At 39.2% G+C, this 26077-nt stretch overlaps 3 protein-coding genes across 3 annotated transcripts in view; 1 reads left to right on the forward strand and 2 right to left on the reverse strand.

Moving 5' to 3' along the window:
- aven (apoptosis, caspase activation inhibitor) overlaps positions 1-17869 on the reverse strand; it is a 29773-nt gene extending 11904 nt beyond the window's left edge. Inside the window, exons 1-2 of the mRNA XM_028397078.1 lie at positions 17628-17869; positions 16333-16504 (exon numbers count right to left, since the gene is read on the reverse strand). Coding sequence (XP_028252879.1) covers positions 16333-16504; positions 17628-17834 — 379 coding nt within the window. The 5' untranslated portion in view covers positions 17835-17869. The remainder of the gene's footprint in view (positions 1-16332; positions 16505-17627) is intronic.
- On the forward strand, positions 2571-20450 carry chrm5b (cholinergic receptor, muscarinic 5b). The gene is made up of 2 exons (XM_028397076.1): positions 2571-3353; positions 18360-20450. Exon 2 carries the CDS (start codon positions 18419-18421, stop codon positions 19943-19945), a length of 1527 nt encoding a protein of 508 aa, XP_028252877.1. The 5' UTR covers positions 2571-3353; positions 18360-18418; the 3' UTR covers positions 19946-20450.
- Positions 20451-23356: 2906 nt separating this feature from the next.
- On the reverse strand, positions 23357-25508 carry emc7b (ER membrane protein complex subunit 7b). The gene is made up of 5 exons (XM_028397377.1): positions 25276-25508; positions 24656-24775; positions 24416-24554; positions 24127-24207; positions 23357-23964 (listed from the first exon to the last, which is right to left on the reverse strand). The coding sequence occupies exons 1-5, from the start codon at positions 25506-25508 to the stop codon at positions 23815-23817; spliced, it is 723 nt and encodes a 240-aa protein (XP_028253178.1). The 3' UTR covers positions 23357-23814.
- Positions 25509-26077: the final 569 nt, after the last annotated feature.

The following is a 26077-nucleotide window of genomic DNA, read 5'->3' on the forward strand; positions in this document are numbered from 1 at the left end:
AAGATATCTCCATGATTCTCCTACAATGGTCGTCATGAGACTGACATCTTGCACACTTGATCACCTTGACAAGGCACCAGATACACCGTTAAGTGCACATTAAAGGCCAGTAACTGACAGAAAGAAACAGCACTGCAGGAACCTGGGCTCCAATTAGACAGACTCTTCATTTCCAGCAACCCCTACCCAAAGTCTAATTCAGAAATCTACTGTATTATTTTGGTGGTTAAGAGCACTGTAACAAAGTGCTGATGTCACAGTGACCAGCTGCGCAGGAGGAAACCTTTGATCCCTCCAATCTACAGAAATCAAGTGATCTCTGTGTATCTGAGGGCCTCATTAAACGTACTCCCTGAGGGTTTCAGTACACATGCCTTACAGTTTTCATGATAATCAATTGCTTGGTGCTAACATATGTGATATATTCACAAGAAGGAAAAGATCTTTGAAAGAGGGTGAGGATCAGGTGATGTCCTTTCTATTGAAAAAGCGACACATGAATTCTCAAAGGTCTGGCAATGAGATACATATGATACACACCTGAAAAAACTGGTGCAACACCAGGACTGTGAAACAACCTGTTGGGTGAGGGCTAAGCTAACCATGCTAAGACCTATGGTAGCAATGGAGAGAAGGTTTCTGTCAAACCTAGCTCGCTAACATAGATTACCACTGCTGGGCTTTTTTCTTTTTGCACACTCAGTTGCATTTATTGGTGATGGTAGGTGGTAAAGGAATGTGTCTGCCAGCTGCCACCTCATGACAATTTGTGTGTGCACTGACTATAGGCTGACTATGAGAATGAGGCTATTTTCCAATGGTCACTGTCTATTTGATTGGTGCTGAGGAGCCTTGAATAACTACACTAAAAATTTTTTTTATATAATCCCACCTTTTTAACATTCAGAGGCTGGACGTGGAGGTACCCTTCATCTGATTAGAGTCTGTTCAAATCCAACCTAGGATGGTAACAGACAAAACCTTGGAGAAAACCTGAGGACAGCATGTCAGAGTTATTAAGACTTATAAAACTATAAGAGGCAAAATGACAGTCATCATACACACATCTTCGTCATGGCTCGGGGAGGTTCTTCAAGTCATAGTGGGTGCTGATGGCAAGTTCAACAGCTCATGACAATGTGTTAGTCTCATTGCGTCAACAGCAGTCTCCAGGCTTATGAATCCAACAACAAGCAGTGAAACATGGACATTTTTAAATAGTTGGGCTTTGAAATCTGTCAAATTATACACTGAATAAAAAAAACTAGATGTGCTGATTTCACATGTTAACAATTTGTTGGGAATATCACAGGGTTATCTCCAACTAGCATCTAGTCAATAGCAGATCAATTTCTTGCTATTGATATGTTCCTCCTCATCCTCACACATAAAGCTCATTATAAATGTCACAGAGCATCAAAGACACTGAAGTCACATATGTAATCCTGCCTCTCAAAGAGATGGACAGAAAAGACTAATTATCTCCAGCGGACATCTTTTTCAGTAATATTCCGAGGTCAGACAAACTTAAATTGACTTTTCTTTTTAGAGATCGTTAAGATGAATGCTTAATGTTTCAGATCAATTTATCAATTTCAATATTTTAAATAAATTTAAGTTTTTAGTTTGAGTTGTGTGCAAATCTTGAAAGGGAAATAAAGATTCTAGAAATGTTGAGTTTGAGGGGGGCAGGTAGTCACAGCAGATATCCTAAATTAATCATAAATGCAACCATTAAGAACAAATATCAAATATGAAAATTCTCTCTCCAAAATGTTGTCTTGGAAGTGGACATTATAAAGATAAATACTGTTTTGTAGCAAGCTGTAAAAAGGTTTATTTTTGTTGTAAACGAGGGTACGGGTTTGAGGGGTCAGCCTGAGATGGTCATTTAAAGACTTTTTGGCACCTTACAGCTTACAGCTTTTAAGTCTGAGACCAGATAGGTTTATGTTACATAATTTCAAATGACACCTAATAGCTCAAAAATCCAGTATCTTCTATGTGTGTACACTACCGAAATCCTCTCATTCACTGCTCTTCCTGTCTGCTCTTCGCTGAATGAATTTACATTTCAGGCACTCAGTAGGCCCATTTATCACCTCAAAAATCCACCTCCTTCTATTTGTAACTCCAGCACTAGGCTTATCTGCACAGGGAAGGTCATACCCAAAACACACAAAAAGCACACGGCAGCACAGCCTGATAGAAGCAGTTGAGATTTCCTGGTAAGAACTTCTCAGATCTCCGCTGACTGCATTAACAGGGACTTGCTCTGCTGTTGAAGAGATTTCATGGAAAAAAACACATTTGGGATTACAGCCGAAGGCACTGTGAAGCAGAGAGTGTATGCCTGTTTGAGGAACTGGCAGCTGTGTGAATGCATTTGCTCTCTGATGAAGACATAAAGCTCTGCTGCACTGGCAATCATTCAGCTCCTCCTGAACGGCAGCTGACACCCACATCGGCTCCTCCTACTCCTCCGACTCCGACTCCTCCTCCTCCCCCTCTGTTTCATCCTATTCCTCCACCTCTTCCACCTCCTCACCTCGTCCACCGATACAGCACGAGGCTTCCACCTATGTGGCTTACAGCTCAAGCTGGGTGTTTGTAAGGCAGAGCGCATCCTAGCAGCTTTTTCAGCAATAGAAGACAAAAAGTCTGCGCAGCCTCATCTGTACAGCTTTCAGGATCAATGAAGCTTTTCATGCCAGCGGAGTTGCTTAAACTTTGCAGAAATTGAATAACTGAGTTTTTTTTCCTGCTCTCTTGTCCTTGATGTTTTAGAAGATCCACTGACAAAGAAAAAGCTCTGGTGAGATCCTCGTTGATTGTTGCTGCTATGAATGAGAGCTCTTTCGTGTAACCCACACTTCTGTGAAAAAGGTCTGAACCATCAAGGCACCTCGGCTGCTCTGTCACATGAACGCTGACGCTGAACAGCTGTTGCATTTACCATCCTGTCTCAGAAAAGAAGCTGGACCATTTGGGAGCTACAGTATGCGACGTGACGATGCTGACAAACTTGTTTGCATCAGAGTGCCCTGTACTTAGCAACTGGTGAGGATGAGAGACGGTGTGATGACCTACCTGTATTTGACAAGTGTGTTTTTCACCTCGTTGGAGAGACGAGGAACAGCACAGAGGAAACAAGTCGTCAAGAGGGAACAAGGGGGGGGGTAAGAGAGCCAGCCAGGGAAGGTGAGAGTCAAACGCTGTGAGGAGGGAAACGGACTGACGGAGACGAGAGAAGAAAGTCTGCCAGAAGGAGTAAAAGGAAAAACTGTGTATCAAAGCCTTGGCAAAACGCCCGTTTAAAGTTGGAGTGCCGTGATTTGTCAGAGCCACACAGGGTGAGTATGTATTCTGTTTGATGTGGCTGTTATGGCAGAAAATTAAAGAGATCACAGGGGCACCTGTCAACGTACTTTTTAGTAAAACAATCGTTCAAAGATGGTTTTTCAAAGAACATGATCAAATTTTTATTACTGAATAGTAAATGTAGCCTGAGCAAAAAAGAAACAAATGAATCATGGATGGGGTTCATTAGTTTTTAGCACAGCTTTTGCAGTTAAGACTCAGGGCTCTGCTGCACACTTTGCACTAAAAACAGATCCTAAACTGAACAACAGTCTGATGGCTGCAAGAACTAAATTACCGAACTACTAAAAACAGTATTAGCTGGTTAAATATTCAGATTTAAAAATTCATGCAGCTGCTGTGACAAAAAATATAATTTTCTTTAATTAATATAAAAGTTATTATAAGTCTAAATAACACCAAACAACACTGAAGCACAAGATGACCAAACGTTTGTCTTGATTTCCAAATAAAACATTAAAGTCTTCATTTTCAGGACAATGTAAGATCAAAATAAGCAGCAAATTCTCACACCAGGAACTAAGACCGTCAGATATTTTGCATGATAAAAGACATGCCAAAGTAATTATCTTCCCACTGACTATTTGAATAATTGGTGCGACTCCCACACAATACAAATGTAATTGGGATTTTGACAGTGTATCTGATGAATCAGGCATTTGGAGACATCATCCTCAGACAATGAATTATTTAATGGTGAAAATAACAATTAAGCTAGCATGGTTTTCCTGAAAAAAAAAAACACCAACCTGAAATAGGAGTATTTGCCACAAACTGAAATTTGGATTTTTGCACCAATACATCCATAACAGCCTTTGTATTCTCACACTGATTATTATGGCTCAGGTACGTAAGGATGGAAGTGGGCAGATTGTTCAGTGGGATGATAACAGTGAAGTGTCCATGATCCACCTGCGGCTTTATTTAGCCTCACGCCGTCCTCTGCTGACTCCATCTTAATCAACAGATGCAGGGTAACCAACCTAAGCACCTGTAATGCTTTGTTTCCTATTTAGCCCATCAGACGTTATATGATTGGCCTCATTCCTCTGCTTTGACGCCAGTCTCCTCCTCCAGTATACGCTGCTGATCAAGTATCCGTAATGACACCGGAACATATAAATTAATGGCATGATTGGGACTATTCATCTCAGTTAGAAAAACGTCCTTGTGTTTGTCAATCTAGTTACCCGAATCACTGAAGCCCTAATGTGATTTCCTTTTGTCTCATTATGATTGAGCCTTGATAGGTGCCCATTAGTGGTCTTGGTAAACTACGGCTGCGGGGGAGTAGGATTGATCCTTGTGTTAATGTGTACAGATAGATGACCGTGTTAGGATGTGAATAACTGGCTGGCAATTTCCCCTGTTGTTATACAGGCACATGGGCACAAAAGAATAAGGGAATTGCACGCATGTGTGCATTGCCCTTAGCAACAGCACAATCAGCCCTCAACAATGTAAGGACTAAGATGAACCCAGAAAAAAAGGAAGCAACAGTAATTAATTTATTGAGGCAAGGTTCTCAAGGTAATCTCTGCACAAAGGCAGTCTCAGAATCCGTGGTCTCTAAATTTTTCTAGCGTCACAAAAGCACCAATAAATCTCCATCCTTCAAAACTTACCTCAGTCTGGAAGCCATTGACGTGGAGAGCGTCTGCTGCCACCTGACACACAGGTGTAATCGGTCAATTAAAGCACATGAACGATCTATCGTTTTAGACCGAAAATTGCGATCTCAGACAACGCGATTTTAAGATTGTCAAAGCCACGGTTTTTGCACTGCTCCTAACTGAATCAGGTTTTGTTTTGTGAAATGCTACGGCTGAAAACGAAAAGAAAACAGAGGAACTGGTCCCTAAAACAAACTCCACCTTTATGTTCGGTACTGTTTTTGCTGGCAGCAGTGGCGCGTCTTCTAAGCCTGTGTCTGTGTGTGTGCGCTCAATGTGTGTCGCATTGGAAGGGCCGCGTGTATACGAATGTATTATAATGCTACGAGCACATACGCACCCACTTCTCTGAACAGTACCAGCTTGTTATATTCAGGTTCGCTGCTGTTGTGCCGTCAGCAGCTCTTCTACACCTGTGTGTGTGTGTGTGTGTGCAGTGGGAGGGCCCCATGTGTACATCAGATGCAGACAGAGGCAACAGCTAATGACGTCACCAAAACAATAACGCAGGCATTTGATGAAGATGCTCCATATGAAGACTCTAGTAACAGAGGTGACAGCAGCAGCTCCGTTTTTCCTTAGTTATGATTCCCATTAAAGTTTGATCATTTGTTCTAAATCACATTGAACTTTAAGAGTTACTTAAGTCTCAATACTGTATTTATTGTGTAACCTCACTTCAGTCTGTTTAAATGACTGTTGAATAAAACTTAACAGAATTACATTAGTCTTCTTTTTAACCTATTTGAAATAAAACTTAATTTCGTTCTGTAATTGTTATTTAAATTTTCATGTTTATTGAAAACTAATACTGAGTGCACGTTATCAGAGTTTACTTTTAGATCTACTGATAGGGTAGGCTACCTGAAGTCATTTACACAGAAACATGCAAATTAGTGTCAATGTAAAAACAAATCTTGATAAAATCGTGATTGTGATTTTATCATTAAAGATTCGTGATATAACATTTTTGCCATATCGCCCACCCCTAGGTATGATGTAAGTTTCTGTGATCTTTGCAAATGCTCATGTGCACTATAACTTGATTTGAAAAAAATCGTGGAGGAAATTGAAATCGCAATATTTGTCAGAAAAATTCAATTTATTCTTAAAAACGTTCAGCCCTTGCACAATGTTTGGACAAGTGCTGAGGCTACATTATCGTCATCCATGAGGCCACAAACAACATAAATCAACAAGACCTTCATTTTAAATCAAACACTGTTTGCATAATATCTCCCCATCACACAGAGTACAGTACAGCTTTCAATACAGCTTCTGCAAACACACAGTCAACCTAATTATTATTTATTATTATTTTTAGACAAGCTGGCAAAGGGAATTCACCTAATCAACAAGTCTCTATTAATGCTGCGTTCAGTTTCCCAGCAGAGATCAGGTGAAACTTTAAGGATGTTTGTGGGAAAAGTGAGTCACTGCAGCAAAAATGCATTTGGATACATTAAATGGAAAAAAGGCACTATGAAATCTAAACAGCCTGAAGTGATATAAATGAAGAGTATATAAACACCAGTGACAGACTATGCACTGGAACATCTGAAACCAGAGGGACGTATGGAGCACAGCATTAACATAGTGCAGGATGGCTCAGATGTTTGCTTTGGAGAGGCTCAGGCTTATTCTCCTCATCTTTGGGAAGTCTATTATTTCTCATGTTGAAAGGAAATATTTTTTACACAGAGAAACAAAACCTGGATTTTTACATCAGGTGAAGCTAGAGAAAGAATTTCTTATTTTTTAAGAATGTATTTTTGGTCCACGGTCATCCATCCAGACACAGATTTGGCCTTGACAGGAGAGACTTTTGCCACCTTTGCTATAAACCAAAGCAAAACTGTGCAAGACAGAGAAATATTACAAATATTATTACATGTAATTACATGTAATTTTGAACATCGCATTCAATGTTCTCATTTTGGAATTAATTGCTATAAAATGTGAATTATATGAATAATCCAATGCTTTCATTGTATATACATCGAAGGGTTTGGGTATTTGCATTGTAAACAACAGCACGGACATTTAGGTACACCCACCAACAAAAAACTGACTCTTCAGTAGCCAGCACACGTCTGATTTGCATGAAGCTCTGCATGAAGTTGACCAGAAGAGAATAAAGTGTGAGTCAGCACACACTAACAAGTCCTATAGTCACAATATGTGTCTGGGACACATATTCATAATGGCCTAGCAAGAAGGAGATTGAAAACAGACATGTATAAATGAGAATGACCTCAGCCTTGAGTAACAAGAATGACTACACAAAGACTTTACCTCACAGCTCTAAGGCTACGTTCAGACTGCAGGCTAAAGTGACCCAAATCCGATTTTTTTTGCCCATATGTGACCTGTCTGAACAGCTCAATTCTGATTTTTTTCTATCTGACCCAGGCCACTTTCATATGTGGTCCTAAATCAGATATGTATCCGATTTTTTGCAATGCGACCTCAGTCTGAACGGCTATGCAGCATATATCCGACTTTTGCATCAGTGAAAGCCAACAGACATCACAATTCTGCGACACAGGAGCGGGCAGACAAGCGGTGTTGTTAGCAACAAGTGCCTGTTCCCAGGAAGTACAGCCCAACTCCAACGTGCTTGCTCACAGATGAGGTGTCGCTAAAAGCAGTCACATCACTATACCACCACTCCGCACCCACTCACAAAGCCACACAAGCACACATTGTGTGACGTTGTGTCCTCTTCTGCGCATGCGGGTCACTTCAGGGCCGCAGTCTGTTCACACAGGAGAGTGGTAGCAGTCACATATTATTTTGTTAACACCAAAAAATTGGATTTTACCAAAAAAACCGGATTGAGCATTAAGACCTGCAGTCTGAACGTCGCCTATGACTTGTGCTGTCCCTGCCACCTTACACAACAAATATGCTTCCACTTTCTCCCACTGTAGCCTTCACAGCTAGGCCAGCATGTCTCTTTCCAAACAGTTTTCTCACCTTTCTTACCCCTTACATAGTTTAATACCCGTACATATCATGTTGTGACTGTTTAAGCTGAGCCCTTGTGAGCCTCAGCTTAAAAGGGCAACTTCCTCTCTCACAGCAGTGATGGTGACGTTTCTGACAGGTGCTTGTACACCACTCAGGACAGGAAGAAGAGCTTCAGACCATTTCTGTCTTCCTTTCATAACTTCCTTCCGCCTACTTTCATTTCCAAAAACTGCAGTTTAGTTTAAAAAAAACAACAGCCGCTATCCTGCTGTGCAGCAGAGATATGATTTCTTTTATGGTGGATTGCAGCCCAACACATTTTGGACCAATTGCTGCTCAGCTGACACACAATAGTTGACATCACAATCACATGTCAGAGCTCATCGCCTAGGCCTTTCTTCATCTGAGACACACCTGGTTACCTTTTTCAGACAAAATCATAATCACTGGTTGGGAATGAAATCAGAAAAGACAAACACAGTTTTCCACAGTGCAGGCTGACATTTTCAGATTTCCTGTAACTTCAGAAGGTTGAAGTAAGGCAGCTGGACTTGTAGAGTTTTCTTTTGCTGCTAATCAAAGCAGCTTCATCAGTTCTGATGAAGAAAACTCTACAAGTTGCCTCGCTTCAGCCTTCTGAAAGAAAATGATCTGGATGATTGAGAATCTTCATCGACACTTCCTGAAACTGTTGAAATACATATCCTGCAAAAAAACAACAAATTCATATATTTAAGAAGGTGCTGATTGTTTCGTGTCTTGATCAGAACCTCTCTTTTTTTCTCCTAAATGCCAGGCAGAACAACAACTGCCTCCCACTCACATATTTATTTATACAGTTTTGTTTTGGCCTGTTCCAATGTGCTTAGCTCTGATAGCTCAAATATTATCTGATAAAATGTCCTGTTATGACAGACAATCATTGCAGCTTACAGATGAAAACAGTGTACCTCATTGATTAAAAAAAGAAAAATCCACTCATAATTGCATTCCTGTCTAACGCCTCCACCACGCTGTAGGTAAAGCTCTGCTTCCGACCTCTCTGCCGTGGCATTTTGAATCTCAGAAGAATTGCAGATACATTCCAAAAGGTTGAAGAACACTGCTGTGGGCCATTTCTCTTCTGAAATACATCAAATACTTCTGACCTGTACATTCATTCTAATCCTGCCAATATAAACAAACAAAATTCTTCTATACTTCAGCACCTTGGTTACATAGGTAGTGCCAATCGAAGCTCAACAAGAAGAAGTAATAACGTCAGGAAGAGGGAGGATTCTGTGGTAAATTCCTGATTTCATGGCTACCTTAATTGGCCAGAAAAACGGCTCTTTAAAGCATCGCCTCCCACATACAATTAAGTGTCCTCTAGAGAGCGGCAGCCTCTCACTGTACGGTGTGACTAATCTGCCAATGTGGGCAAAACACAGAGACGAGAGATGGGGAGTCAAACAACTCACAAGAGCACCTTTGGCATTTGCACTACAAGAGAAGGAGAGACAGCGACACACCGATGCAGCGCTCTCCAAAATTTCTGATAGCGTGAGGAAAAAAAACACACAGTTCCACAAAAACAGTTCAAAACACTCAACCTGAGTTAAAAACAGCATCACGACTTCCTCCTGAATCACAGGCAAGCTCACCTGGACAAACACATCTGATGAATATGAATAACGTGCTGTACCCAGTCTTTCTGCTTAGTAATAAATGTGTCAGTGTTATTATGTTACAACCACCTTTTATTTGCTACCACAGCATAATAGTTACCACAACTTTGCAACTTCAGACCAGTACTACATGATGTAGGTCCAATATTATCAACCTTTCTGTTGTTTGTTGTGTGTGTGCATGACTATGTGAGCAGTACTGTTATCATGCACGCATTAAGCAGTGAAGCTGCAGCAGTGAGTTACACGGCATACACACAACTAAGAGGTACCACAAAGTCTGCAAGACTGAACTACAGCACACAGTTTTCAGTGTGTGTTTAAGTCAGAATATTAGTATTATTGTGTATTCACCAACAAAAACTTGTTTTAGTGTTTAGTGTAGTGTTTAAAGCATTTTATTTCATCCACCAAATAAACCACATTTAAATACTGACTTTATTGATCCATCCTGACTCATATCAGCTCAAGTTTTGCTTGATGTTAATTTAGGCATGCGCTTACTAATAAAGATGAATACTATACTGAAAAACATGCTATTTATTCAACTAAATGCAAAGGTTAATGCTCATTACGCAATTATTAATACAAAAATAAATGCAATGCTGCTACACATGTGTAAGTAGTAGTAGGGATAGTATAGAAGTAAGTAGCTACTTCCACGATCACCTCCAGAAAAACATTGTTCGGTAGCTAATGTTTTGTTCAGTTGATAATGTAACCAACTGATAACTGACAGCTGAATATGTCTTGTTTCTAAGTGGCCACCTTGCAAAGGTCCCTTAAGGAACCTTTGGTTAATTAAAAAAAAGTTCTCACTTCAAGTAGATGTCTGACTATATAATTATATAACTTGTTGCAATCTGACAACTGATTACAATAAACCTGACACTCTTATTGTCAGAAACTCAGCACCTGTGAGAGGAGGTGATACATCATTTAAATGCTTCCCAGTTCATTTACACTGTTGTAAAACAAAAGAAACAGGGCAACTGAGCAGCACTTCTGCTAATTGAACCAAGGGCAGTGTGTTGGTGTTACATGATACTGAATAATGGTATCCTAATACTCCCATCATATCCCACTGCTGTATGAAATTCCAATGTTCTCATGCTTGATAACATTTATAGACTTCCACACCAAATCCTAATGTTTATTCAGTGAGAGTACAACATGATGTTATACTGTTATGAGAGTTATTATGCTGATAAGAGGCTGGAAGTAGGGCTGGGCGATAATTAACCCTCATGCATTGTTCGCAAACACTACCCTAATGTGTTGTTCGGGGACAAAAACGTCCCCTAACTTTAACGGTTTAAAAAATATATTAGATAAATATTTTTTTGAAATTTTTTTGCATAGACCTTTTAATTAACTTCAGTTCTAATCAACAGTAGTGAAAAAATCATTTTCCCCCAAGGTTTTAACCCTTTAATCACCAATTTTATAAGGGGTGGTGCTGAAGATTGAAAAAAAAACCACACAAAATGGCTCATTTTTAATAGAAAAGGTGAATGTGGACTGGATTCTTTTTAACCTTTATTACAGTCTTGGTCATGTCAAACATCAGTAAAAAATTTGACTTTATTGCATTATTATTTTTTTCACAGCACTGGATTTTCTTTTTTTCTTCCTAATTTGTTGTTCGGGGACAAAAACGTCCCCTAACTTTAATGGTTTTAAAAATATATTAGATAAATATTTTTTTGAAATTTTTTTGCATAGACCTTTTAATTAATTTCAGTTCTAATCAACAGTAGTGAAAAATCATTTTCCCCAAGGATTTTAACCCTTTAATCACCAATTTTATAAGGGGTGGTGCTGAAAATTGAAAAAAAAAACACACAAAATGGCTCATTTTTAATAGAAAAGGTGAATGTGGACTGGATTCTTTTGAACCTTTATTACAGTCTTGGTCATGTCAAACATCAGTAAAAAAATTGACTTTATTGCATTATTAGTTTTTGCACAGCACTGGATTTTCTTTTTTTCTCCCATTTTGTCCCATAGACTTACACACTTTTTTTGACTGCACAGCCATGGCACTACATAATCATGCATTCTTGATTGTTGGTGGTTTACCCTGTTGGTAGGAGGTAAAATGTGTGATTTTTACAGTTAACAACTTAATTACCATATTAACCCTTTACCTGCAGGCCTGTGCTCATGTACTGTAGTTTCTGGCTTGTATATGGAGTTATAGGGAGTATTTTAGCACATAATTGTGTGTCTACACACTGTGTGTGTATGTTAGAGAGGAAGAGAGCCATTTGCACACTGATCTTGTTGTCTGTGAGTACACACAACCACAGAGTCTTCATAGTAAACAAAAACAAAGAAAGTGTTGCTATGCATGTGTGGCCCTTTGATGTCTACAAGTGCAGACTAAACAAAACAAAAAGGCAAGTGGTCTTACATGTGACCTTGTGGTCATTTGATGGTGAGAAGAGCAGAAAGCAACATGAAGAGAGGATTCACTTGTGCACAATGGAAATGATTGTGCAGCCTGGCTCTATGAAGGGCCAGGCTGTGAAGCTGTGAAGGCTGCACAAGTAGATCCGTCACTTGTTCACAAGCGAATCCTTCATTCGTTCACAAGTGAATCCTTCACTCATGCACAGTTGAATCCTCTCTTCATGCTGCTTGCTGCTCTTGTCACCATTAAATGACCAGGAGGATGCATGCAAGTCCACTAGTGTTTTTGTTTTGTTTAGTCTGAACCTCTCAGCATCAAAGGGCCCGGCACTTACTTTTAGGGCTGCAACAAATTTACTTTACTTTACTTTACTAAACTACTTTTAATACTAATTTTAGTAGGGGACTAAACTGTAGATTAGATTTGGTTAGTCAATGATTATTTATTATGTTATCAAGTTATCTATCTATGGTGTCTAGTTAGTAACATGCACATGTACGTATGGTCGTGTGGAGCGCAACACACCATGGAAAAGGGGCACTTAGACTTCACTTAGACTAATTCAGTGATCTCAACTGAGACACTAACCTAAAAGTAAAGTCACTCTACTGGAGGACGTGTTTTCCGAAAGCTAAAAAAAAAAAAAAACAGCTATTTTACCCATCCACAACTTCAGACGCCAGAACTCCTGGATGTTTTCATTTTACATGCTTATGCATCGCCGTTGTACGTCTGAATTAGGTACACTTCACTTACTTAGTAACTTTATTTTCCTGACTTTCCTTCCCTGACAGTGTGCAAATGGCTCTCTTCCTCTCTAACATACACACACAGTGTGTAGACACACATTTATGTGCTAAAATACTCCCTATAACTCCATATACAAGCCAGAAACTACACTACACTAACTACACTCCTACCAACGGGGTAAACCACCAACAATCAAGAATGCATGATTATTTAGTGCCATGGCTGTGCAGTCAAAAAAAGTGTGTTTATAATGGAAGTCTATGGGACAAAATGGGAGAAAAAAAGAAAATCCAGTGCTGTGCAAAAACTAATAATGCAATAAAGTCAATTTTTTTACTGATGTTTGACATGACCAAGACTGTAATAAAGGTTAAAAAGAATCCAGTCCACATTCACCTTTTCTATTAAAAATGAGCCATTTTGTGTTTTTTTTTTTTCAATCTTCAGCACCACCCCTTATAAAATTGGTGATTAAAGGGTTAAAATCTTGGGGGAAAATGATTTTCACTACTGTTGATTAGAACTGAAGTTAATTAAAAGGTCTATGCAAAAAAATTTCAAAAAAATATTTATCTAATGTATTTTTAAAACCGTTAAAGTTAGGGGACGTTTTTGTCCCCGAACAACACATTAGGGGGTAAAATTTGCCCACAGTGTACCGTTGACCTATGAAAAATTTTAAAATCATATTAACAAAATTTATGTAAAATTATATTGAGGAAAAATGATTCAATTTGTCCACATATTGACAAAGTTATGGCCAAAATAAACAGAAAAATTTCTCTCAGAGGACAAAAATGTCCCGAACAACACATGAGGGTTAACACGATACGTAAAAACTATATTTATTTCACATTTAGAGGAGAACAGTTTGTAGACACCAGATGCTAATTGTTGTCTTAAGCTTATCTTTATTTGTCAAAACATGACATGACCAATTCTTCAAAAAACTAAGGTTTATATCTCTTAATAAAATCTCCATAAAATCAATATTACAATATAATATCTGGTCTAAGGGTGTTTTGGGGGATTTTCCTCGCCTGGCGTTCTTTGTGAATTTTTGCTCATAAAACATTCATCTTGTAATGCACAATCAGGTAATATGCATCTTTTTTTAGGACGGCCTGGGCTTTCATAATATCTCATTCTTTCATAATATTTCATAATATTTCATAATATATACAAGCCAGAAACTACACTACATGAGCACAGGACTGCAGGTAAAGGGTTAATATGGTAATTAAGTTGTTAACTGTAAAAATCACAAATGTTACCTCCTACCAACGGGGTAAACCACCAACAATCAAGAATGCATGATTATTTAGTGCCATGGCTGTGCAGTCAAAAAAAGTGTGTTTATAATGGAAGTCTATGGGACAAAATGGGAGAAAAAAAGAAAATCCAGTGCTGTGCAAAAACTAATAATGCAATAAAGTCAATTTTTTTACTGATGTTTGACATGACCAAGACTGTAATAAAGGTTAAAAAGAATCCAGTCCACATTCACCTTTTCTATTAAAAATGAGCCATTTTGTGTTTTTTTTTTTCAATCTTCAGCACCACCCCTTATAAAATTGGTGATTAAAGGGTTAAAATCTTGGGGGAAAATGATTTTCACTACTGTTGATTAGAACTGAAGTTAATTAAAAGGTCTATGCAAAAAAATTTCAAAAAAAATATTTATCTAATGTATTTTTAAAACCGTTAAAGTTAGGGGACGTTTTTGTCCCCGAACAACACATTAGGGGGTAAAATTTGCCCACAGTGTACCGTTGACCTATGAAAAATTTTAAAATCATATTAACAAAATTTATGTAAAATTATATTGAGGAAAAATGATTCAATTTGTCCACATATTGACAAAGTTATGGCCAAAATAAACAGAAAAATTTCTCTCAGAGGACAAAAATGTCCCGAACAACACATGAGGGTTAACACGATACGTAAAAACTATATTTATTTCACATTTAGAGGAGAACAGTTTGTAGACACCAGATGCTAATTGTTGTCTTAAGCTTATCTTTATTTGTCAAAACATGACATGACCAATTCTTCAAAAAACTAAGGTTTATATCTCTTAATAAAATCTCCATAAAATCAATATTACAATATAATATCTGGTCTAAGGGTGTTTTGGGGGATTTTCCTCGCCTGGCGTTCTTTGTGAATTTTTGCTCATAAAACATTCATCTTGTAATGCACAATCAGGTAATATGCATCTTTTTTTAGGACGGCCTGGGCTTTCATAATATCCAGGCTATAGTGGTGTCATATCACTGTAATAAAAATTCTAGCGCCAGAAAGAGAAGGAAAAAACATAAAGTGAAAAATAACCTTCATGCATATCTATTGAAAAGTCAAACCATAAGCAACTTTGTAAAACATGTGTTCGACTCCAAAGGGGCAATATAAATCACAAGTAACGTGGCTGCAGGTTCCGAGCAGTCACAGCTCGTCACAGTGACGGTACAGCGCCACATGTAACACTCGAGAGCCCGGCATGCAATGTGCACGCGCAGCGTCACACAACGTACATTTATCGAAGCATTATCGAACTTTTGTCATATTGTTATTGAAAAAACTTATATCGCGATAATTGTCGTTATCATCGCCCAGTTCTAGCTGGAAGTAGAAGAGAAGCAGAGTGACGTTAGATTTCTATCAACATTTCTGCTATAAACATCCCCGGTGTAGGAAGCTGTGCACAATTCTTTCACATGATGGCACAAATAGAGCTATAAGGACAAAACAAGTTGAAGGTGAACTGAGCTGCACACGTCAATAACTGACCACAGTGACCAGTCTTAGCTTTCCCACATCACATATCAACCAACATTATACCTTTTCCCTTCACTATCATATAAATATGGGGGGAGAAACACAACAACAACTTACTGAGCAGCATCAACTCCTGTTGCTGCAAAACCCAGCTATAATATATTGTTTAAATCCAGCAGCCACAGTTAATCAAAGTATGCACGCAAGCTACACTGTACTTTAACCTAGTAGCCTCTAAAATTCGGAAATTATAGATTCAATAAAATACAAAAATGTGAGTCCTACATAGGTGCTGAAGTTGTCGTATATTTAATGCATTCTGCTCTAATCAGACTTTGTTTTAATATGTGATCCTCCCTGTGGACAGCCCTACAGGGCCCAGACAATGACCACTGAGGATAAAATCAGCAATCAAAGACAAAAAATCTCCAAAAGATCTCCAATGCATCCATGTGACAGCAGTGTCTATTCAGAGTAATTAAAGTCACTCAAGACTGCAGACATTTCCTTTTAACTAATTAAGAGACAAATTCAGAAAGCTGCCTCTGGACCCACCAGGGAATTTGACAGTTTTTTTTCACTTAAGCTAATATATACTGTTTTTAAATCCCAGAAAGTGACTGATGTCCCTCCTGTTATAGGTCTGGTTAACAAAATTAAGATCCCCTCCCAGCATTTTGTGATCAGATCCTACCTGCTGACTCCAGCAGCACATGGTAGTCAGTTCCTCTCTGAGTGGGTGTGTCATCTTCTGGCTCCTCCCTCTCAGACTCCTCGTATCGGTGCCAGTTTGACTCTAGCTTCCTCCTTGAAAAGTCCCCCATCCTGTCATCTTCCTCCTCAAACCTGTCCACCTCATCTTGGTCCTGAAGAGCAACATGGTACAGAATGAATTAACAAGCAGAAATTATAACAATAATACATAAATAATAATTACAATAATAGACCACTGCTACACAGTAGTTTCTCTCATACATACATCCATGTCTGAGTTTTAGTCATGATTGTACTGGTTTTTAGGGCAGGAAGAGAGTGTTGGAGGTCTATTAGCATGTAGTGTTAAATTGGATTTAACACTTTTTTTACTGCAAAGTAATCGTTAACACATAGTTTGTATTCATGATTGGTAGCTAAGCCTGACTAAAGGGTCAAGGTAAATGGCATGCCCACAGCATGACAAAGAACAGACGTCTGTGCCAAAACTGAACTAATTACATTTGTCTGAGTCATAGATTTCTTCCTGTTTTGTAACACAGCTACACAAACCTTTTAATAATGTTGCTGTGGAAATGTGCTGCGTGTGCACCCCAGAAAAAAAGTCAAACGTAACTATGCTCTTTTTTTTTCCTTCACAATATGATCAAAGACCACATGGTAGCTATGGATGAACCAAAGGATATTTTTATGATTGCAATCAAGGATCCCTGATGTACCAAAGAAGATTTCTATGATTGCAATCACAGAGAGAGCCCCTATTGTTTCTCCTCTAATTCTGCATGGCAGGGCATTAACTGACTGAACATCCCAGTGGAAATAAAGGCGTTGCAGGCCCAGTTTGTGTTGTCACATGTTTAAATGCCTGTTTACTATGATGACACGGCAAAAAAGTGTCCGTTCTTTTTAATATAGCCCTATGCAAGGTCTCTTAAGTGCATACATGCGATAAGTGTGTAAAACTACTCCAAAGCAAGCAGCGTGTTTTGTTGGATAAAGGGACTCTAAAGTATAACTTTATTGAAATACAAATATATTTTGCAAAGTTTTACAGTTCGGTGCACGAGCCTTAACTTTGACACGAACTAGCTTGACACCAAATGTGTGCTAGTTGTGCCGAAAAGAAGACAAAGCCATGTTTGGTCATAAAACGCAGTCTCACAGTGTGTGTGTGTGTACTTAGTAAAGGAAACTTTTAGGGAAGGAAACATTTACAAAATGTTCAGTGAAGTTTGGCAGGCGAGATAACGTGCAGCACGTCCCACGTTCTCTCACCCGCTGGATGAAGTCCGCTCCATGAGCGCCTCCTCCGCGTCCACGACCGCGGTAGTGGTCTCGTTTTCCCCGACCTCGGTGGTGGCCACCTCTACCTCGGCCCCGGTATTCACCGACAGAGCTGCCGCTGTCGTTTCCACCGCGACCACCCCTTTTACCACCACCCTCTCTGCCTCTGCTCAGTCTCCCATCCATGCTCTCAGCCATGGACGGACAGTTTAGCTTGTGACGCCGCAGCTTAAGCGGTCTGAGCGAGTGTTACACTGAATCGCGTCCTACAAGAAAAGTGTATTATATTTAATAGTTCCACATTTCATTTGTGCCAACATATTGAGGATATTCATCCGGAAAAAATGGCCAACAATTTAAGTTTTATTGTCGACTTTATAATTATACATATTTTATTTAAATTTTTTATTTTAATTCAGACAATGTAAATTTCATTATGAATCGACCAACTATATTTTATTAAAATAACTATTTAATTACTAGGAATACAATGAATCATAACAAGAAAAAATATAAATAAACATGGGGACTTTTTTTATTTAAAAATAAATATAAAAATAATAATGACCACTGTTTTTGTTTAGTTTGACAGATCCTGAAAGCTATTAAAAAGGTAAATGAAATGAAGGGTCTGTTTATCTTTCAGAAACAAAGTAAAATAGTTGATAATTTTAAAAAATGCATGTATAACTTTATCTCATGGCTGTTTTGCTTTTATTTTAGGAAAACTACTCAGTCTACATGGGGCCAAAGCCATAACACTGACAGAAACACACAGCACCATGGATCCCACAAACAGCACTTTTGGAAACACTTCCCATGTCTCTGCTCCTCCTCACAGCCTTTGGGAGGTCATATCTATCGCTACAGTGTCAGCCATTGTCAGCTTGATCACTATTGTCGGAAACGTGCTGGTGATGCTGTCCTTCAAAGTAAACAGCCAACTGAAGACTGTAAACAACTACTACCTGCTGAGTTTGGCCTTCGCTGACCTTATCATAGGAGTGCTGTCCATGAACTTGTACACCACATATATATTAATGGGTTACTGGTCTTTAGGGAACCTTGCATGTGATCTATGGCTAGCAGTGGATTATGTAGCCAGCAATGCATCAGTTATGAACTTACTTGTTATCAGCTTTGACAGATATTTCTCCATCACCAGGCCGCTGACCTATAGGGCAAAGAGGACTCCAAAGAGAGCTGCCATCATGATAGGCCTGGCCTGGTTGGTGTCTTTTGTCCTCTGGGCACCACCCATTCTGTGCTGGCAGTATTTTATTGGAAAAAGGACAGTGCCTATGGACCAATGCCAAATCCAGTTTTTAACACAGCCTGTGATCACATTCGGGACCGCTATCGCAGCTTTCTACATCCCAGTCTCTGTTATGACTATACTCTACTGCAGGATCTACAAGGAGACGCAAAGACGGACAAAGGATCTGGCAGAGCTTCAGGGACTCACAACAGAAAATGTTCCAGAGGGCACTAAACCACAGAAAACCATCATTCACTCTTGTTTTCATTTCACCAGGGAGAGGAGAGACCAGAGTCAGGCCTCCTGGTCCTCATCTAATCAAAGTAACGCCACTAAAACTACCACCAGGTCAGATGAGGCGTGGGTGAAGGCAGATCAGGTCACATCTTTTAACAGCTACACATCATCAGAGGAAGAGGAGCAGCATGTTTCAATAGACACCCCACAAGGATCTTTCAGGGAGGCAGGTACTGGACAAAGTAATAAGAACGGCCAGGTGACAGATTACACAGAAGATCAGTATTTTTCCACTCCTCAAAACAAGAACAGTAAAAAGTGCATCTCTTATAAGTTCAAACCTGGCTCTAAAGGTAAAAATGGCAGTTCAGCCACTGCAACACCATGCCCGGTTGAAGTCGAGCAGCCCACTAAGAACACCTCCCCCTCCTCTGCCCCCTCCAAACCCATGGACCCCGTCCTGAAGAATCAAATCACCAAGAGGAAGAGGATGGTGCTGGTAAAGGAGAAGAAGGCAGCCCAGACACTCAGCGCTATCCTGTTGGCCTTCATCCTCACGTGGACACCATACAACATCATGGTGCTCATCTCCACCTTCTGTGCTGACTGCATCCCTACATCTCTTTGGCACCTGGGCTACTGGCTGTGCTACGTCAACAGCACCATCAACCCCATGTGCTACGCTCTCTGCAACAAAACCTTCCAGAAGACCTTCCGCATGCTTCTTCTCTGCCAGTGGAGGAGGAGGAGGAGAGGAGAGGACAAGCTGTACTGGGGTGGACAAAACCCAAATGTCAACAATAAAATGACTTGATGTGTGCTGCAGAATTAAAGCAGCCTTTTGACACATCTTCTTGGTATATACTGTACTCAGTGGTCATCACAGTGGTCATTCAGCATGAAGTGCTGCATGTGATTTTTGTGTTAAAATACATGTTGGTGGAAAGAGAACTGAGCCTGACGCAGCACTGAAACAGCTGTTTATAATATAAATACAGAAAGTAGACCTCACGAGGTTGGCTGCATATTCTCACACAATTAAAGGTTAAAGAATATGTTCAGATTTCAGTCTTTACCTAAAAGGCAGATTCAGTACTAATACAAACTGGAGCTGAAACCTCAAAATCATTGTAAAAAGAAAGAAAAAAAATGAAATGTCAGTCTCTCAAATGTCTACTTGAGGCTGGTTGGAAAAGTGAATCAATCCTCATAGACCTCCATGTTAAATGATACAGCAGAACTTTAATATAGTTAATTACAGGTAGGGTAAGAGATACACTTTTTGTTAAATTAGTGTAACTTCTCTTTACACACCGATGGCAACCAATTAGTTCGGCAGTTTAGCATTAAAACAAAGAATATTAATCATCTGTGGAAGCTATAAAATGCTAAAAACATCAGCCAATCCTCCGGGTGGACCCTGCGCGCAGGGTACGTGGTACGTGCATGATGGCCGAAGTCACAGATGCAGCTCGTCTTCAGGTAATGCGCGTCCATGTGATTGGGAGGCGTGGCTTCAGGGTGAGATCTGAGAGAAAGGGGCGTGTGTTTACTTTCGAAATCTGGCGGACTCTCACTAAGTTTTCAAAATCTCCTACCCTACCTTTAATATAATACTTACATGCCTATAAATGCACTAAAATAGTTTTGTCTATAGACTGTATATATTGCGATGGAGCAGCCAAGCTACAAAAACAGTTTGGGTAAAACAGCAAGGATACAGCTTCACCTAGACTAGTACAGCTGAGATACAGGAGCCAATATGTCCATTCAAATATTAGTATGAGATATTTTTGCCTCACTTTTATACATCTGGCAGGGGTGGAACCGTGTCATCTATTTTTTTACACAGTCTGTAGTTTGGTCACAGTACACTTCAACAGTAGATTTAACATTTGACAAGTAGTATGAAATACACACATTTACACACATATCTAACTGCTTATCACAGTGCAGTACAGTGAAACATGAACTTTAGAGGACAGGTTGTAAAATACTCAGATTCCTCATCCTACATTTTCCCTACTCTTCTTCCTCATTTATTGTGCATGTCTCAGTGTTCTGCTGCTTCCTTCATTGCTGAAATGTTCATCTTTTGTTCATCTTGAGAATTTCTTGGAAATGTTTACAGTATTTTACATTCATTACACTGCACTGTTTTGGTATTTGTGTTTGTTTCTCTATTGTCCTCTTTTGTATCATATGTTGACGGTCATGTCAGAGAGAAATCAACCCTCATCCGTATTCTGTACCTATCTATGAATGAGGGCTTATTGTTTCACTGCAAAATTAAATAAAAGCAGGTGTTTGTATCTGTGCTTGTTCAGCCAGTTTGCAGACACGTGTGATTGTGTGTTGCCACAGAAACAGAAAATTAGTTTCAGCTACACCTCCGTTTAAAGTGCTGTATTTGTTTACATTTTACCACATTAAATGTATGCTGGATAAGCTCTTAGCTATTTCTGTTTGCTAAGTATTCATGCATGTATCTATCACGCTGACACTAAAAGCTAAAAAAAAAAAACCCCACAATGATTCAAAGGCAGGTTTGGGCATTTTAAAGAACAACTTTTTATATATCTAAGTGGTCTAGAACTGATTACTTTGAATATTTGTGTGGACATTGACATAAATACTCATATTCTTTAACCTGAAAGAAGCCTACTCCTCACCTTGCACTGTATATAAAAGACATAATAAAGGCTCGCAAATTACAAACTTATTCTATAGTATGAAGAACATATGTCACTGATTATGTTACATTTTGCACCTCAGAAATGTAAATTGCTTGGAGTGCGTCAGTGTTTAGTCGATGTCTTCTGTTTTCTTTCTTGATATTTGATCTTGTGTTTAAGAACCAGCCTGTACATTACTGTGCATTTACACCTGCATTAATTAAACAGTGATAATATGACACATGAGATAATTCATGGTTCACCCATGTTATCAGTGATTCTACTATATATATAAAAAAAGATTTGTAAACATGTATTTGAAGCCTGATTACCCCCCGTGTCTCTCTAATGAATGTCAAATGTATCTCCTATAACTCTGTGCCTTTTGTTCTGCTTGTAGTGGCAAGTGCTGTGTGGTCACTGTCTGTGAAAGTGGGTCTGTGTGTGCTGATGTGAACAGTGAAATACAAACTCAAAGACAGAATTTTAATCACCAACAATTTGTTCAATTTATTTATTTTAATTTTTAATAGGCTGAGACTTAACAGGGTTAAACAAATCGCTGCCAATCTCCTGTAAAGGACGGATTAGCCATGGACAACATGTACCCAAAACATGACTGTTATAAGTGCATAATTGACTTCACAACAGGTCACTGGAGGTTTTACTAGTCCCCAGACAGCACAGTGGTTCTCCATTAACGGTCTCTTTGCTGATGCAACACACGAAAAGAACAAAAGCGGCAATTAACTGATCCTGCTGACAAGTGTCTGACAGAGGTGTCCACGCTGTCACAGTTTGATCTACCTGGAAAGATGTCCTCAAATATGAATGTCCTCCTTAAATACACTGTGTGCATGGGTGGGTCATAAAACAGCAGTGTCCAGCTTTTTGGAATGAAAACACTACAGTACTCTAATATAATTATATGGCATGTTTTGGCAGTAAGGAATCTATAGACCCCCGCCCCCCCCCCCCCCCCCCCACCCCCAGCTAATCCCACCATCTTTATCAGAGGATGGTCATTGTCATGATGATGGATCTGTTTACCTGCAAGCTCATTGGCTTATTTAATCTAAAGCAATTTCCCGACATCCGGCCTGAAGTTTCAGAATAAGATAATAAGAATGAGGAGACATATTTATCTTAACCAGTACAAAAAGTCTCAAATCATTCCCACAATCATGCACTTTACATACACATACTGAGGTCATAACAGCTATTGAGGTCACATAGAAACAAGCCCATCGTCACATGATCTCTAGATAGGATTCTGTTATAATGCTTCATCTCCCATGTGAAGACCATCAGGACCAAAAATAATAAAATGAATGTTTTTATCACACATCAAACACTTTATAATGACTTTAATAACCAGTTACACTCTGTTGAAGCAATTACAACTCTTTGAACGCTCAAGTTTAATTTATACACCTCAGGCACAACATGTACAGTATGTAAATTCTAAAGCCATACAGTACAACACAATAATTTAAAAAAAAGTGTTGAGGTCATGCGTTCTCTCTCAAACATAAGAAAAAACACAGTTGCCATATACCATTCAAATTTATTTATCTAGGCTTTTAAATAACAATTTATCAGACTTAAAATTCAATTACTCTTCATTCACAGTCGTATCACTGAAATCAAAAAGTACAAGAAAATCTCTGAGTATGTATATATGTTCTCTTTCAGGTAGTGGAGTTAGCAGCAGTGGAAAATGCACAATGTAGGGTTAGCAGAGAAAAAGGATGAGTCACGTATACATAAAGTAAATGAAGAATAACAGCTTTTGAATGAAATTTCAGTGCAGTATGAGAAAAGGGTTATTTTTTGCTTTTCATTTGTCTCCAATAGCATATTAGAAATCAAGATGTGCTTTAAAACATCTGTTGATAAAGAAATCTGTACAATAAACCGAGAGGAAAAAATGACACTTAAAAAAATCTTGCTTCCATGGCGTACATCAAGCTATCTTTAGGCAGCTTTGAAGGGGACATGTACAGTACTACCTCCGTTTGGCAGCTGGCCTGGTGCCCTTGCTGCTGCTGCCTGCCTTGCTGGAACCCTTGGATCCAGAGAAAAGCTTGGTCATGAGCTCAGAGACATCAGGAAGCTCAGGGTTGGGATTCAACATGTTCATAGACTGCTCCATTTCCTGTGAAGTGAACGTAAACGACTGAGACTAGAGAAGCAAAAGCTTGGGACAGACTAATAAATAGGGTTAATAAAATATATAAAAATGGATTTCAGTGACTTTTCTCTCAGGTGTGATAAGTTCACACAGAACGGCAGCTACGAAAGTGTAACAGTTACTTACCTTTCTCATTTCTGGGTCATTGGTGTTGACCACCTTGGGCAGCAAAACAATAATCAACAGGGGAAGAACCATCATCATAACCTGCAGGACAACAAAGACATGACGTTGAAATTAATAAACAGGACTATCAATTTACTATATTAAGTTTTCTTGTGAACATGGACTGAAAACAATACATTAAATGTAAATACGAGCATCTGCACGTGTAACAAGATGCACTTTTCGGCATACAAATCCCACTAATCCACTGCTCAAGTATATGAAAGTCAAACATGTCGTCTTTTTTTACCATTGGGTTCATCAGGAAGTCCGTCCAGCCCCAGGTCTCCCTCTTCATGAAGTAGCTGTGAGGACCGTTGGACCTGATCTGAAGAGGGTATGGCTGGCGAATGACCTCTGATGTTTTGATGTAGTTCACAAGACGTGCCCTGTGAAATGACAGATTGTTTGAGAGAGTACACAAGCAATATGCAAAGCCTACTCCTGCAACAAAAGTTATACGTGTGTGTGATTTTCTCACCGCTCTTACCTCATTTTCCCCTTTGATGTGATATCAACACGCACTGGTTCAAATCTAAAGGTGGGGGTGACAACTTCCACAACGTAAGATCCTGAAGGGACATCATGCACTGAAAAACTCCCATCAGTTCTGTAATAAAGGAATACAACATTTTAACAAGGTTGCAAATGCTAGAACTTATTTACGAGGCATTGTACCATTTTGAGTCTGTGGTGTACCGATGTTAAGAAAGAATCAATTGGATCATACGATTATTATTATTGTTTTTTTCTCTCAGAATTACACACAATGCCACAACTATCAGTGTGAAACAATTCAGAATGAAGAGCTCTTCATTGGTATGGCCCTTCCGTCAGTAACAGGCACTTCTGTTGTTGGCAACTGCAAGACTACAACACCTTATTGAATTCAAAATGAACTCAACACAGAAGTTCGGAAACCAGTTGGCAGAAGTAACTTCCACAACCGTTAAGCTGTAAATTAACTAAGACAGTCCAAACCTGCCATCTGTTTGTAGCAGCTGCCGCACGGCCACTGACGACAGAACCTCAAGCTACGCTAGCAATGCTAATGCTACCTGGCTAACAGTAGCTAACAAGCTAGAAATCCCATATGTCGCTATGTCTTACCTCACAAATCCAACATATTCTTCTCCTTCCACCAGGACTCTGGCCGTGGAGACCCAGTCTTGTGGTTTAACTCCCGGAACTATGGCCCGTCCCTCAATTTTGAACCGATCTCCGTTAGCCTGTGTCGATACACCTGCACCAGGCCCCGTTTCGATGTCAGTGAAACACCACGCAACGATAAGCGTAGCCTGCACAAACATCCATAACAGCGGCAGTCTGTCCCTGTGTAGCATTCTGGCTGTCTCTGTTACACTACAATTACTTCTGAAGGTTTGCGCCTCAGCATGTATTCAAGAGCAGTTTGGAGACGGAGCGACAGACTCGGCGCATCAGCTGTGTCCTCGAACGATGACGTAACTCAAAACTTTATTGAACAAAAACACATGAACAGTTAGTAAATGTTAGCGGATTTTTTTATTTGAGATTTCACAAACAACAAAAACAAAACAAAAAACCCTTTATTTATGTCATCTTAACTAGTCCAAGTTTTGTAATGTGCGTTACCTTTATTGCACAACTGTTTGTACGACTCCCCTGTTAAATAAAGCTACAAGAAAAAATCAATTTGAAGTCATTTCTGAAGAAGTAAACCTGAAAAACAAGTTCGGCCACTTTTAAACAAGCAAGACCACTTAGCATTTGTGTATTTTTGGATTCCTAATTTTATAACTGTTTAAACTAATAATTAACCCATATCCCAAAACCCAATAACCCAATATTGAAAATAAATGTTGCCAGCTTTGCCGCAACTGGTCATTTCATTCTGTACTTAACGTACGTATAAAAACAAATATATATAAAA

This window comes from Parambassis ranga, chromosome 24 (genome assembly GCF_900634625.1).
Source record: "Parambassis ranga chromosome 24, fParRan2.1, whole genome shotgun sequence".
Lineage (NCBI taxonomy): Eukaryota > Metazoa > Chordata > Actinopteri > Ambassidae > Parambassis > Parambassis ranga.

Excerpts from the sequence above, each read along its gene's own strand:
- emc7b (XM_028397377.1), bottom strand. The coding sequence starts at position 25,508 with ATGCTACACAGGGACAGACTGCCGCTGTTATGGATGTTTGTGCAGGCT. Across the intron at positions 24,208-24,415 it reads ACTTCCTGATGAACCCAATG|GTTATGATGATGGTTCTTCC; the intron begins GTAAAAAAAGAC and ends GTTGTCCTGCAG. Across the intron at positions 23,965-24,126 it reads ATGACCCAGAAATGAGAAAG|GAAATGGAGCAGTCTATGAA; the intron begins GTAAGTAACTGT and ends TTCACTTCACAG.
- chrm5b (XM_028397076.1), top strand. The coding sequence starts at position 18,419 with ATGGATCCCACAAACAGCACTTTTGGAAACACTTCCCATGTCTCTGCT.